General features: G+C 60.7%; 1 protein-coding gene across 5 annotated transcripts in view; it reads left to right on the top strand.

The window, feature by feature from the left end:
- ITPR1 (inositol 1,4,5-trisphosphate receptor type 1) overlaps positions 1-13,991 on the top strand; it is a 202,376-nt gene that overhangs the window by 62,105 nt on the left and 126,280 nt on the right. For 3 of the 5 annotated variants that reach the window (XM_090284865.1, XM_090284863.1, XM_090284861.1), the window contains exons 4-10: positions 3,499-3,585; positions 5,181-5,339; positions 6,527-6,625; positions 7,637-7,720; positions 7,811-7,957; positions 9,879-9,974; positions 11,366-11,410. In XM_090284865.1, coding sequence (XP_090140991.1) covers positions 3,499-3,585; positions 5,181-5,339; positions 6,527-6,625; positions 7,637-7,720; positions 7,811-7,957; positions 9,879-9,974; positions 11,366-11,410 — 717 coding nt within the window. The remainder of the gene's footprint in view (positions 1-3,498; positions 3,586-5,180; positions 5,340-6,526; positions 6,626-7,636; positions 7,721-7,810; positions 7,958-9,878; positions 9,975-11,365; positions 11,411-13,991) is intronic. The other 2 variants (XM_090284866.1, XM_090284864.1) reach the window with 1 other exon arrangement.

Raw genomic sequence — 13,991 nt, 5'->3', positions numbered from 1 at the left:
CCAGCATCACTCAGGCAGGGACCTGCGGGGACGCCCTCTGGTGGCCGCTGGGTCCCTCCGCGGGGTGGGGGGGCGCGTCTTCACTGCCGTCTGCCGCCTGGGTCCCGCCTGCGTCCCGCCTGGGTCCCGCCTGCGTCCCGCCTGGGTCCCGCCTGGGTCCCGCCTGCGTGGCTGGCTTGCAGAGGCTGCATTCCATGTCAGAGACGTAATGGAGGCCTCGTGGGCTGAAATAAAGAGCCCTTCCCCACGGTCTCAGGGACCTCTCTGTAGTGACTTAGTCATGGTTTCTGTCTTTCAGAAGGAAAACAGCAGGTGACTGGGCTGGGGTTGACCTTGCTGTTGCTTAGGGAATGTGGCCCTGTCCGTGGTGACTGTCGTGGTGCAGAGTGGAACTTCTTCCTTAGACACCTGAGACGCTCCTCAGTCCTGTGTCGGGGAGAAGACCAGGACGCTGATGTGCCCTCGTTTTAATTAGCCAGACCTAAGGGCGCTGGGCTTGTGCACCTGCCAGGTCATCTTCTTAGGAGAAGCCCCTGAAAATGGAATTGTTAAGTCAGTTTTAGGCCCATTGGAAAGGTTTTTGATTCACGTGGCCATATTATCCTTCAGAAAGATGGTGCCAGGTTATGGCCCCTCCTAGGAAGTATGCGTGGGACTTAATGAGTCAGCTCTGATCCTTTCCAAGGGTGGAGGCAGCCTTGATCGTGGGCCCAGGTGGAGCTGGAAACTGATTTCCTTATCCCCCGTTTGCCTCACCTGCTGCCCCTAACAGTCAGGATGGACGGCTTTGTCGGGAAGCTGCGTGGACAGCACCGTATGTGAATGAGACCTCATAAAACTGGCGGGAAAGACTGGGATTTGGTTCTGTGGAGGGAGTTAGTTTCTGAGGATTGATATGTGAATTCAGAGGGACACATACAGTCTGTATGTGAAAGGTGGAATGGAGCGTTTTCTCCTTAAACCAAGAGAGCTTATAGGCAAAGTGAATTCTTAGGATGATCTATGAGCTCAATGCACTGAACGTTCACTTGGTGGTTGGGCGGCGGCTCGGTCTGCCTTACACTTTGTAACAGTTTCAGACGTGACTTTGGGTATTTTAAGAGACGTTTGTAGAGAGCTGTCCTCCAATTTATTGTGTTTTCTGTTCTGGTTTTACCTTCGGTGTGTTTCTGGGCAGATGCCCTTGCACTTGGGAGCTGCCGGGCTTAATTCGTCTTTAATGTAGAGACTCCGTCTCCGGCATGACTAATTTGACATTTCTTTTCAGATCTGCCAGTGACTGTTGAGTTGACACTTTTATACTTAGTCTGCACGTAGGTAGGGACTTAATCTCTTAGATTAGCTTTTCCCAGACTGAGAGCGTCTTCAAGAACGTTCCGTCTTTAGGTCCTTGTGTCATGTAAGCCCAAGAAACAGCACTTTATGGTTCCCAACAGGTGTCTTCTCAGTCAGATGTTGGAGCAGAGAAAAACCATATTGTTTGTGGGAAAATGTTTTATCTTCCTGAATCTATTGATTTTTCTCAACCCTTTGACATTTTTCCTTGAATTTCCTGTCCGTATTGGCTGGGAACTGCTTAGCAGAAGAACAAATGATTTTCCACGAAGTGTAAGCCCCTCCTACTGGACTTGGTCTTGTTTGGAAAGCTCCGAGCAGGGCCCGTGGATGCTGTGGGGTCTCTGCGGGGGGACCACAGCCGGAAACAGGAGGGCACAGAGGGATGGTGTTCGCGGAGGGGGTTTCATCCTGTTCTGACCGAGAAGAGCGGGCCGGCCGCTAACTCTGAGAGGCGGGTGCAGGGGAAGCCTCTGACTCAACCCTGGAGGCAGGTGCGAATCTTCGCAGATCCACAGGCATGGAGGCGGGTCCTCCGCCTCCCACGGTGCGGCTTCTTTTTGGTTGGGGATGGCTTCCTGCAGCTTACTTATTCATTTATTTTTATTGTCTCAAATGACCCGCCTCCCTCAAAATACGCACGTCCAGGTAGAGGTGGAGCAGAGGCTGAGTCGGAAGCAGCCGGAAGGGTCCTCCTCCAGCCAGCTAAGCCCACCTTCAGAGGCCCTTCTGAGAGTTACAGACGCGTGCAGGATAATAACGGTTACGATGTACCAAGTGCCTGGTGTGTGTCTGGCAAGCTTCTTCTCTGACAGCCCTGAGCGGCCCGCGTGGGCCCAGCTTTGGGATGAGGACACCGAGCCAGGCTTGTGAGGTTAAGTGGCCTCACGGAGCGAAACGGCCGGACGGGGTGGAACCCAGAGCAGGTCCACGCGGGCCCCGTGAGGGCCGGCACGTTCCCTGGGACAGAGGCCCCTGCGCCCGCTGTGCAGGTCACCTCACGGGGAGGCGAGGAGCCCGCTGGGAGCCGTTCCCAGTACACGAGGGGCGGCAGGGATGACCCGCCACCCCCTTGGCTACTCAGTTCCACCTCCGGTTTTACTTGGTTTTACTCGGGCTCGGTTTGGGAGACAGGGTTTGGAACGGCAGTGTCCTCGTGGCCGGGGAGGAACCCAGCTCCCGGGCCGCACTGTTCTAACCCGCCGACAGGACCTTCAGCACAGAGCAGGTGAACGGACGAGCCATGGCCGTTCAGGTCGGCGGCCCCGGAGACTGTTCTGGAAGCGCCGTTCAACTGACCGTTTTCCCTAGCCCGCCGAATCCGCACCAGTGACACCTCGCAGCGTCAGCTGTAACTGCAGATCTGGGGTGGGCCCAGATGTGGCTTCGAGGATTATTTCTGCTACTTAATACATACGTGACTTGTAAGAAAATAACTTCTTAAGCCAAATTCCAAATATACACGGGAATCGAGAGAGTAGTACAACCAGGCCCTTCCGGACCCATCGCCCAGCGAGCTGCGCAACGTCGCCAGATGTTTTCATCTCTTGTGTCTGGTTCTTCTTTCATAAAATTGGGAAAGTGATCTCCCCCTCAGGGGGGGCGCAGTGAAAATGCAGTAAGTGATCATTCATGTCCAGTGATAGTAACGGAGGCTCCGTGAGCGCTCCAGCGGCACGCTCTGCCGGGTCCTGGGCGCCGCGGGCACTGTTCTTACCCTTGTTTTACAAAAGGGGAGACTGAGGCTCACACCTGTTCAGTAACGCCTTCTGGGTCAGAAAACCAGAAACGGCCCCAAACCAGCATCCAAGTCTTATTTGACTCCAACGCCTTTAAAAGAGGACTTTTACCAGCCCTAGAAGGGCGGTACGGATTCCCTTCCACCCCGACTCTACTTCCTTTAAAAATGCATGAGCATATGACTTAATCTGACCCTAAGCTGATACGTCCGTAAGTTGCTTAAGGAAAAAAATGCGTTTTTGAAAAGCCAGAAGGGCCAAGAAAGTGACGGCAGAGGGCTGGAGCCGTGGGTCCTGCTCGCTGGCTGCCCGGGACCCGTAGGTGTCTGCGGCTCTGGCACGCAGCGGTGACATTGGCCTCGGGTCACGGCGGGGACCAGAGCCACGCCCGCCTCTGTGACCAGTCTTGCTTCTCCGCACGCAGCACGCTGCAGACTTGGAAAAGAAGCAGAACGAGACGGAGAACCGGAAGCTGCTGGGGACCGTGATCCAGTACGGCAACGTGATCCAGGTGGGTCTGGGCACCCTCCTTTGCTGAGCTGGAGAGGCGCGGAGAGCTGGGACCCGGCCTGGCCACCCTCCCCGGGGGCCTCTGGGGCAGCCAGGGCACCCAGAAGGCCCAGTGTCCCGTGGGCCGCACTCCCGGGCTTTTGGGTGCTCCCATCTCGCTGCGAGACGCTCTCCCCGACGGCTGGCCGTTGAAGGTCCGTCCCGATACCCCAGGGGGAAGCTTCCCCCGGAGAAGGGCCCCGGCCAGCGCGGTTCTGTCTGACTTGCTCTGCGTGGAAGTTCTTGTTTGGTGGAAAGTGGCTTCCTGGGACTTTTACCTCTTGGTTCGAGGCCTGTTCACCAAAGGTTGTCGGAACAATCCTGCACCTTCAGGCAGAGCACTCGGGGGCAGGTCTCCGGTCTCGTCCCGTGAGTGCTGACAGGTGCTTGTCTGTCTCTGCTCCCTTTAAGTTTGACGTGAGGATCCAACCCTGCCCAGGACACAGCAGACGCGTCGGGGTCTGTCCTTGCAGAAGAGCGCGTGGGGGGCGGTCCAGAGCCAGATGTGGCTTTTCTTGATCTGTCAGCTGTCACGCCCTTCTAGCCCCGGCACGAAGGGTCCAGGTCGTTACCAGGTGGCGACAGCTGGACCCGTTTGGTTGTCTCGCGTCGTTATTTCCCCTCTGAAAGGCTTCGCTCAGCTTGGCACTGCAATTGTAAACTCCCGATGGCAGAGGTGCTCGTCCCATTTTTGCCCGTTAGGGGCAGAGCCGAGCATCAGGGAAGCGGGGCTACTAGAACCCCCAGGCTGGCGAGCGCAGCCGTCTGGGCCGTTGCTGTCAGGCCTTCAGACACAGTGAGAGTAGCTTCAGGATCCTGTTCGAAGGCTGGGCCCCGCTGGGCCCACTCCGCCTCCCTTCCGGCTCTTCTCTCATTGAGCGGACCCAGGGGACCACTGGGCTCAGTGTCGGCTGCGCCCCTGGGCCAGGCCCGTGCTGGGACCTCGGAGAGCTGACTCCCGAGTCAGACGAGAGGATAGGCCCGAAGACAAGGAGAGGCACGGAGGCTTGGGGCGGAAACCCTCCAGGGTGGTCTAGGCTGTGCCCCTCACGGACGGGAGGCCTGGGGCCAGAGATGCTCCAGGCCTCGGTTTGCCACCAGCAAACTGGGGGTAAGGGCTCCTGCTTCCCAGGGCCACGGGGAGCACCTGCCGCAGAGCAGGCTCTGAGTCCCTGTGAGCTGACGCTACTTGTCAGCACCCCCTGAAGCCTGGCCCGGGGGCCACCCCTGGGTGCTGTGGGCTTGTAGAGCACCTGAGTTCAGTGCCCTCCACTAGATCACGGCCCCGCGGGGGCCGCCCTGGCCGAGCGCCTCCAGCCGCCTCCGAGGCTGTGTCGGGAGAAACTAAGACAGTTCTTCTTCCCTCTCCTCCTGCTCCTTTGCGCCCGCTCCCTTCTTTCCTAATCACTCCCGGCCTCCGGCACGTCCGTGCTTCTCCAACTTCACAGCTTGCTCAGGGCGGGAGGGCCGTTTGATCCATAATTTATGTGACTGCGAGGAACGGCCGAGATGCAAAGGCCTGCTGACGCCCAGCTCGCTCTCCGGGGGGGGTTTCAGCTCCTGCACCTGAAAAGCAACAAATACCTGACCGTGAACAAGCGGCTGCCCGCGCTGCTGGAGAAGAACGCCATGAGGGTGACGCTGGACGAGGCGGGGAACGAGGGCTCCTGGTTTTACATCCAGCCGTTCTACAAGCTGCGCTCCATCGGGGACAGCGTAAGTGCCCGGCCTGGCCTGCGGCCGGCCTGCCTCCACCGCAGCGCACCAGGGTCGCCCGGGAGAGTTCAGGTCGGAGCCACAGGCTTGTCCTGTGTGAGGAGAGGCAGGCGGTCGCCATGGAAACCAGCATTTGGGAAACAGTGGGAGAGACGTGGGACCCCAACACAGCGGCCATTTCTTCCTCTCGGGCGTCTGGAAACGGCCTGTGAGCAGTCTGTCACCTCGGTGACTCCCACGAGAGCAGGGATCATGTATGGGTGTCGGGGACGCACCTGTCCTAGATTACTAGTGGACGAGGCATGCCTCTCTGGTTTGAAAATAAAGTTCACCAAGGAGGATGGAGAACGGGAAGGAAGGACAGAGGATTGGGGGAGTATTTGCACCACCTTTGGAATTAGAGTTCAGTTGCGTGCTCCCTGGAGGCATCACGCTGAGGATCTGCAAGCTTCCGCCGTAGGAAGCCGTTAGGGCCAATCCGCCCCCTTCCCTGAAGCCCCGACAGACGGGGCGCCGGGCTCTGAATTTCACTTGCGGCGACCCTGCAGCCTCGCTGTCCTGGAGACCGGCCTGCTGGGCTACGCCTCCGTGAGGCGCCCTGGAAGAGGCATCCCTGCAGAGCCGTGTTTTCCCCTCGTGGGCCAGGAGGTCCGCTTCGCGGCTGTGGCTGTCACGTTAGGGCGTGGAGTGGCACGGAGTGCCAGGCTGTGTTCCCACCATGAGGACGGGCGTTGATGTGGGGCTCTAGGTTCTGATAAGCATTGGTACCTGTCGCCACATGCACGCACACAGACACATACAGTATGCACACAAGTCTGCGTGACGGGGTCTCCGTGTGGCTTGTCCCCAAAGCATGAAAGTCGTCACTTCAGACTTAAAATTATGGCTCTTTTCTCTCAAAGACAGACTTTCCTCAGATAATAGCCTTCTCCTGAACTTGAGTTAGTGCTGACGGAGGCGTGCCTGTGACCACAGAAAGGGGACTTGGCAGTGGGCACCTGGCCATGGCATGCATACTGGCTGCCATCACTTAGCGGCGGGGCGGGGGCTCTGGATGTCACAACGCAGCCTGCCCTCCTGGCCCAGACACACCACAGCCGGGGGGCGGTCTGAGGCTGCCCAGCTGCCCTCCGCCAGCGACTCCTGACCTGTCTCGTGAAACGCTGTCCTGGTCCTTTCCTTTCCAGGTGGTCATAGGTGACAAGGTGGTCCTGAACCCCGTCAATGCCGGCCAGCCGCTGCACGCCAGCAGCCATCAGCTCGTGGATAACCCGGGCTGCAACGAGGTAAGTCGGGGACACCAGGCACAGCTGGAGGGGCGCAGCTGCCGGAGCCGCCCTGAGGTCACAGCTGTCCCTGCGGCCAGGACTTCAGCAGTGACGTGGGCCAGCATGCCCTCTCTGCAGACAGGGAAACTGAGGCCCACGTCAGGGCTGCTGCAGGAGGCTGTGCAGGGTCGTGCGGTGGGGGCAGGGGGCTGATTGTCACCCCAGGGCCCAGCTTACGGAGACTTATGTCACTGGGTGTCGTTTTCCAGTTGGTTAGGCCACAAAGGGAGCCTCTCACCACATTTTCTGGCCCAGGGAGCACCTTTTCCTCACCAGCCCTAAAGGGAGGGCCTTCTGCTCATCTCCGAGCAGGGCACGCTGCCCACGAGAGTGACCCCTTGCTTCTGGCTGCGCATCTACTTAGGGTCTAAACCGGCAAGGGCAGGACACTGGACAGTGACGATTGGTGGGGGAGGGCACCGCTCCCGAGCCAGGCAGGTGTGGGTCCAGGTCCCAACGTGCCCCCCAGCTCTGACTGTGGGTCACCCGCCCCGGCTCCCTGGCCTTGGCGTTCCTGCCTCTGACTTGGGCGTGGCGGCCGTGCCTGCTTTCCGGGAGATGCTGAGGACTAGGTGTACTCGGGTGCGCATCCTTCGCCCGGTGCCCGGCAGGTCGTTACCGTGCCGACGGGCAGCGAGGGTCGCTAGTGTCGCAGAATGCAGACACTGGGCATGCTTTACGTTTGCAGCTCAGCCCGCTTCACACACACACGTTCTCCTGGGCCTTGACTTTCTGACTCGGGGGAAAGGAGAGCTGTCCTCCCGGAAGGGTAGGACGTGTGGCTCCTGTGGGCAACTGGGCACACGCCACCATCGGCTCAAGGGCAGCCTCTCCTGCCCGACACTCCCGACAGGCCGGCGGGATCTGCAGGCCTGAGGTCCCAAGGGTGCCTGCCGGTCTTCGGGGTTCGGGGCGGGAAGATGAGGTCGTTTCGAGGGGAGTGTGAAGAAGCCGGTCTGACTCTTCCAGGTCAATTCCGTCAACTGCAACACCAGCTGGAAGATCGTCCTCTTCATGAAGTGGAGCGACAACAAGGAGGGCGTCCTGAAGGGGGTGAGTGCGGGGCTGGGCGGCCCGGCCCCGGCAGACGCAGCGCTGCTCTGACCTGTGTCCTTTGTCCCCCGTCTGCGCCGCGGCCTCCAGGGGGACGTGGTGAGGCTGTTCCACGCCGAGCAGGAGAAGTTCCTCACCTGTGACGAGCACAGAAAGAAGCAGCATGTCTTCCTGCGAACCACCGGCCGGCAGTCGGCCACGTCCGCCACCAGCTCCAAAGCCCTGTGGGAGGTGGAGGTAAGGGGGGCGCGGACCGGGGGGCTGTGACAGCCGCAGAGGACCGCAGCCAGGCCTCCCCGCCCCCCTCGCTCCCTGGGACCCTCCCGCCACACCAGAGTGGTGCTGGGTGCTCCCGGGGTGGAAACAGCATCCCCTTTGGAAACAAATTCAGCCGAAACTGGGGGTTTCTTGGGGCCACTGAATTATCTCCTCCTTCCCTTCTTCTGTCCCTTTCCATTCCTCTGTCACAGCCATACACACTCACGTGCCCACCTGGCCTGATGTGTGGGGATGGGCTCATCAGGGATGAGATGAGAAGGCCACAGCCAGATAACTGGGCGGTTAAGGTAGCAAGAGGCACATTCCCCGTGCTCTGCAGGCCTACATGATGGCGGGAGAACTTCAGGGTGGGGAGGGGTTCAGGAAGACTTCCTGGAGGAGGCAGCATCTGCGCTGATGCTGACAGGATGATGTATATCTCCAGAGCAGAACTCTCATCTGAGATGGTGACATGGAATTGGAAATGGGAGTGAAACTCAACTTGGGAGCTGGGGAGAGGCGCTGGAAGTAAAACAAAATGCTTTGGGGGACCAGCGTCCCAGGGGTCTCCCATCCAGGCTGTCGGGAGCTGGGCTGTCATTCACAGGCAGGGGAGGAGCCTAGTTGTTTTGGGCAAGGGGGCCGCATAACCTGCAGCGTCTGGAGGAGCTGGATGGCCCTGCCCGTCCCACGGCCGCACGAGGGGTACAGGGGGGCTGGACAGTGGGACCGAGCAGAAGGGGACTTGGCGGGCTTGTAGCAGAGGGACCAGGGCCTGAGCGGCGGGGGCCTGCCTCCGCCCACCTGCCTCTGGTTCGCTTCCCCTGGTTTGCGTTTTTATTGAGACCTAGCAGAGCAGAAATAAAGTGCCCACTCAGAAGTATTCAGCTCGGTGAATTGTCCCACACAAGCCACGCACCCCACACCCAGAAGAAGAGCTGGAACCCGAGCAGCACCCGTGGGCGTCCCCCGAGCCTCAGGCCGGGCCGCACCCTAACTTTCCCCGTGTCCAGGGATTGCAGCTGCCTCCTCTAGAGCCTCTTGCACGTGGAAGCACACAGCGCTGCTGTTTGTCTGTTTCCTCCCTCTCACTCAGCGCAGTTCCTTGTGGTCCGTCCCTGAGGACGCGTGTGTCAGTGCTGCGTTGCTTTCCACTGCTGAGCAGCGCTCTGCCCCCACAAACTCCAGCCACCTCCGTCTCCCTAAATTCCGATACACGTCCGCTCAGTGGGACCAAGTCCCCTGCCTGGGTTCCCTTCCTAATGCGGCCTTCCCAGGAGGGAGCCAGAACCCCTGCAAGGCCCCCGGGCTCCCCCCCTTTCTCAGAGGCCGCGGCTGTACATGCCCGCGGGCCACCCTCAGCCCAGTCCCTTCACACCGCGTGTCCCGTTTCCCCCTCGTCGGCGGCAAGCTCACGTCGCACTGTGCCCGCCACCGGCTGCCGGCGCCGGGGGCTCCGTCGTGCCCAGAAGCTGCGGGGCCAGGCGCTGGGCGTGCGGGGTCCTGAGCGCTGGCCCGTGCGTGTTCCAGCTGCGCGTGAGCTGCCCGTGCCGACTGCGTCCGCAGGCCTCACGGGGTTCCCCCTGGTTTGTCCCGCCCTTGGTGGGCGGGTTTCAGACCCGTAGCTTCCACTTCATCACGGTCAGGGCCGGTCACCTGAACACCATTGGGCTTTTCCCTGGCGCGCCGTCGTGTTACGGAGGGGCCTCACTCAGCGCCCCCGCGTGTTCGCGTTCTGACACTGCACACGGCACCAACCAGGGGCTTGTTGGAAGGGACTGACTCTTTTCAGCGAGTACCGTCACTGCTGGACGGTGACTGGCGGGCGGTGTCTCGGCGGTGGTGGCCTCCTGGCGCGGGCCGACGCTGCTTCCGCCCTGACCGGCCCCTCCTCTCGCAGGTGGTCCAGCACGACCCGTGTCGGGGAGGAGCGGGGTACTGGAACAGCCTCTTCCGCTTCAAGCATCTGGCCACAGGGCACTACCTGGCAGCAGAGGTAAGCGGCGGCCCGAGGTGGTCTCTCTCGCGCTGGTGTGTACCCCTTTCCTCCCTCACCCGCAGGCACCGGGTCGTTAAGTGCTTGGCGTGACGCTCCGACGTCGGGCCCCTCCTCCTGCTTCTCTGTTTCCTCTGCCTCCCTTCCCTGCTTCCGGACAGCGCAGGGCAGCAGCAGTTCCCACGTCCAGTCCTTCACAGACTTTGCCGAGATGTGGGGAGAACGTGAGTCAGGAGACCGTGCTGGGCCGGGGACCTGCGGCCCAGCCAGGCCACTGCAGTTCATGACACTGCACGGTGCGTTGGAAAGTTGCCGAGATCAGATTTTGGGTGAAAAGAGAACGCGAACCTGGGTGTAGGATGTTGTTCCGCTCACGGACGCCGCTCTCCCCACATCTCGCCCCCCGACCCTGCTCCTGACGGGGACGAGCGAGACGTGGCTGTGCCTGTGAAGCCGGGGGCATTGAGGCATCAGGGATTAGGCAGCTTCGTGAGGCACCTGCTTCTCGGGCACGAGGGGAATAGACAGGGCCCGATCTTTTATTTAAGGGGACGGGAAAATCAAAGCAATTGACTGCTCTTAAATTCCTGGCAAGGGTGTTGGAAGAAAGACGAGGCTCAGTGCTGAAGCACAGGAGGAATTTACTGATCTCTTTTAATGTTTGTGCCAAATGAAGGAGCCACCCTCCCGTGGGACAGCGGTGGGGTTTCACTCTGATCTGCCTGGGGATGGACGATGCCTATTCCTGTCACTTCCCAGCCGTACATCCAGCGCCGCCCTCGTGGTCTGGGGCCCATGGGGAAGCTGCCCCCAGATTCCCTGGGTGGAGCAAGGTCGCCAGCACCGCTCCGGCAGCTGACCCGAGGGAGCCCGAGTCTCAGGCACTGGCCCCCTGGGGCGCCTGGCGTTCGCATGAACCGGAGACTTCGCAATACTTAAGAGCTGGAGCTGGAGACTGAGTTGAAATTTAAAACGGATCCCCAGGGCATTCTGGACCCAGCTCACGGCTGTGAGACGTGATGGTGGCGGGGCCAGCCCACGAGCGGGTGGCTCTGCAGGCCACAGGTCTTTGGTGTCTCACGAAGAGCAAGGGTGATGGGTGACTGGGTCCTGATCTTTTCCTTTTCTCAGGCTTTTCTCTGTTGTGCTGCTAGTGAACTCGTGGTGACCTCTGTCTGCCCCCACATGCCGGCCGTTGGCACCTGGGAGGCTGTCTGTGGGCTGTGTGCATGTGACGCGTGTCGTGGTGGCATGTTGGTTTCGTGACCGGAGGGAAGGGACGAGCGCTTAGCGTGGAAGAGGCTCACAGGCCTCGGCGTCTCCTGCCATTGCGGCCGCGGCCTGGCGAAGTCAGCGGCTGCTTTAATTTCCCGATGATTCTCTTCCATCAGGTAGACCCCGAGTTTGAGGAAGAGTGCCTGGAGTTTCAGCCCTCAGTAAGTATGGGCGGGGGCCTCCGGTCTCCGTCCCACAGGGTGAGGCTGCAGCCCCGTTAGGAAGCTGCCGCTGGTCACCGAGTGCGGGAAGGGGAAGCCCTCGGCCGCCGGCCGCGGGCTCCTTGTCTGCTGCTCCGGGGAGCAGGCGTCGCTCCTCAGTGTCCTGATGGCTTCAGGAGCCTGTGTGTCACGACGCTCTTGGTGGGTGTAGGCAGGGGTCGCCGCCTCTAAGGGGCGGGCGTTCACGGCCTCACCTGGAAGGCTCCCAGGTTGGTGGTGGCCCTGAGGAAGCCGGCCTTTTACAAACAGGTGTCCTCTGGCTGTTGGTGTTTATCCACGCCTCATTCAGAGATTTCCAGGAACGTGTGCGTGAGGCGGATGCTGTCACTTAGCCTGCGGAGGTGACGCAGGAGGCCCGTGTGCCTGACTTCTGAGCAGACACTCGATTGTGTAACGGTCCGTCCTTGCTTTCTGCAGGGTCAGAAATAGACTTGGCAACGTGGGTGGGAATGTTAGTGCCCCCCTCCCCGGATCTTTCTCTGGAGGCCATGTGGCTCATCCGAGCTTCTGTGGAGGCACCTGGGGCTCGGGGGCCCACGGTGACAGGCGTCAGAAGGCAGTGGGCGTGAGACGTGGGAACGGTGGGCGTGAATGAGGCAGCTCCCTGGGGTGGCTCCCTTCTGGTCTGCGGTCAACAAAAGCCCACCCAGTCGCTGCTCCATTTGACACTGTGTACCCCTGTGATCGTGTCTGGGGGATATGGTAGGTGATACTGAAGTACTTTTTCCCTAAGATGCTAAAATTTTGAGGGACTTTGAAGCGGGCACATGAATGCAGGAGGCCGCGGGGAGTCACGGAGGCAGCCGTTGTCTTGGGAGAGTTTTCGGTGGGAGGGACCGCAGAGGCCCTGGACTTGGGGGGGGGGGGGGCTTCACCTCCTGTTGTTGGTTCTTCACTCATCCCCTGCACCCACACTTTTGGAGCGTTTGAAGGCTTTGCTCCTGCAGCGAGGGGGAGGTAGGAACACCGCCCTCGGGTTTCTGCTCGTGAGCAAGGCTGCCCACTCAGCATCTCTGCACGGCGCTCGCTGCCCCGAGAGTTCGAAGACCGGCCCAGCAGGGGTGGCGTTCCTCCCCGACACTTCTCGTCCTTGCACCTTCTTCTTTGTTGTCACATGCACCCCTGGTCTTAGGGCTGCCGTGTCCCCTCTGAGGGACGCAGAGGGGGCCCCAGAGGCATTAGGACAGCAGGCCCGAGTGCAGAGCTGTGTGCCTTCAGGCAGGCAGCCGCCCTCTCTGAGCCCCAGGCCCTCGTCGGCCGCTGTGGCCCAGGAGCTGGCTGTGGGGCGCTGGTGAGGGTCGTGCAGACACAGGGCCTCAGAGAGCTCAGTGAGCAGCCTTGGGGTGGCCGCCCGGGGGCCGTTCTCTGCGGCGGTTCATCTGGGCGCAGGGCAGCTGTGCAGGGGGGTTGGACGGCCTTTGTGTGACAGACGAGGAAGCTGGTCTGTGCCTCGGGGTCTCTTGGAGCTCAGGGGTCTTTCCGTGGGTTTTCCTCTGCAGGGGCCAGCAGGCGGGGTGCAGAGGTAGCGCTGAGGGGACCGGGGCGGGGGCTGGGCGCTGGTCCTCCTGTGGTGGAGGGTGGGGCTCACCCCGCACCTCAAGACCAGCAGCGCGGTCCTGCGTCCATGGGCCCGCATCATCGAGGGCAGGGCCGTCCCCCATCCTGCTCTCCAGGCTTGGAAACCTGGGCAGACGGACCCCCAGAGGAAGCCTCGTTCCGTTCTGCTCCCTGGCCCCGTGTTTTCCTGACCCCGACCTCAGTGCCTGTGGCTTTCGCCTGGGACCTCCCTCTGCTTTGTCACTCCCATCCCCCTCCATTCAGGGGCAGCTGGGGCCACGTGCTGGAAGTGGGGGTGAAGGACCCCCGGAGGCGGCTGGTGGCGGAGGCCTCCCGCACTGTGGTTGTCCTGCCACTAGGTGGCGGACGCCGACCGCGCCCCAGACTCGGCGCTGAACGCGGTTTCCACGTGCCTCTCGGCCTCTGGCAGGTCCCTGAACTTGAACTCTAGCCTGCAGCGCAGCCCGGGTCTTACCCCAGAACCGGGTTGGGATTTATCTAAGAAAGTGGCGTGGGGACGCTGTGCAGGTCCCAGCCGCTGGACGGGGACAGTTGAGTGGAAGTTCTGGCTCCCGGGCGGAGCTTGTACAGGTGTCTGTGGCTCTGGGGCGACTGCCACCCAGTGTGGATGGACGCGCGTCCCGAGTTTGCTGAGGGAGCCCCGCACGGATCAGGGCAGGAGCGTGCCTGAGGGAGCACACAGACGCCTGTGGTCCAAAAGGAGCCTTGTTTTCCCCTTTGATTTTTTTTTTTGAGTATGTTTTATTGATTATTTGTTACAGTTGTCCCAATTTCTTTTCCCCTTTGCTCCCCTCTTCCCAGTGCCCCCCTTCCCTCCAGCAATCCCACCCCCCTTAGTTCATGTCCATGGGTTGTGCATAAGTTCTTTGGCTTCACCCTTTCCTATATTATTCTTAACTTCCCCCTGTCTATTTTGTACCAACTAATTATGCTTCTTAGTCCC

This window comes from Furipterus horrens, unplaced genomic scaffold (genome assembly GCF_987537825.1).
Source record: "Furipterus horrens unplaced genomic scaffold, mFurHor1.1.pri manual_scaffold_7, whole genome shotgun sequence".
Classification (NCBI taxonomy): domain Eukaryota; kingdom Metazoa; phylum Chordata; class Mammalia; order Chiroptera; family Furipteridae; genus Furipterus; species Furipterus horrens.
The sequence above is the reverse complement of the archived record's forward strand: the minus strand, read 5'-3'. Positions and strand labels throughout refer to the sequence as shown.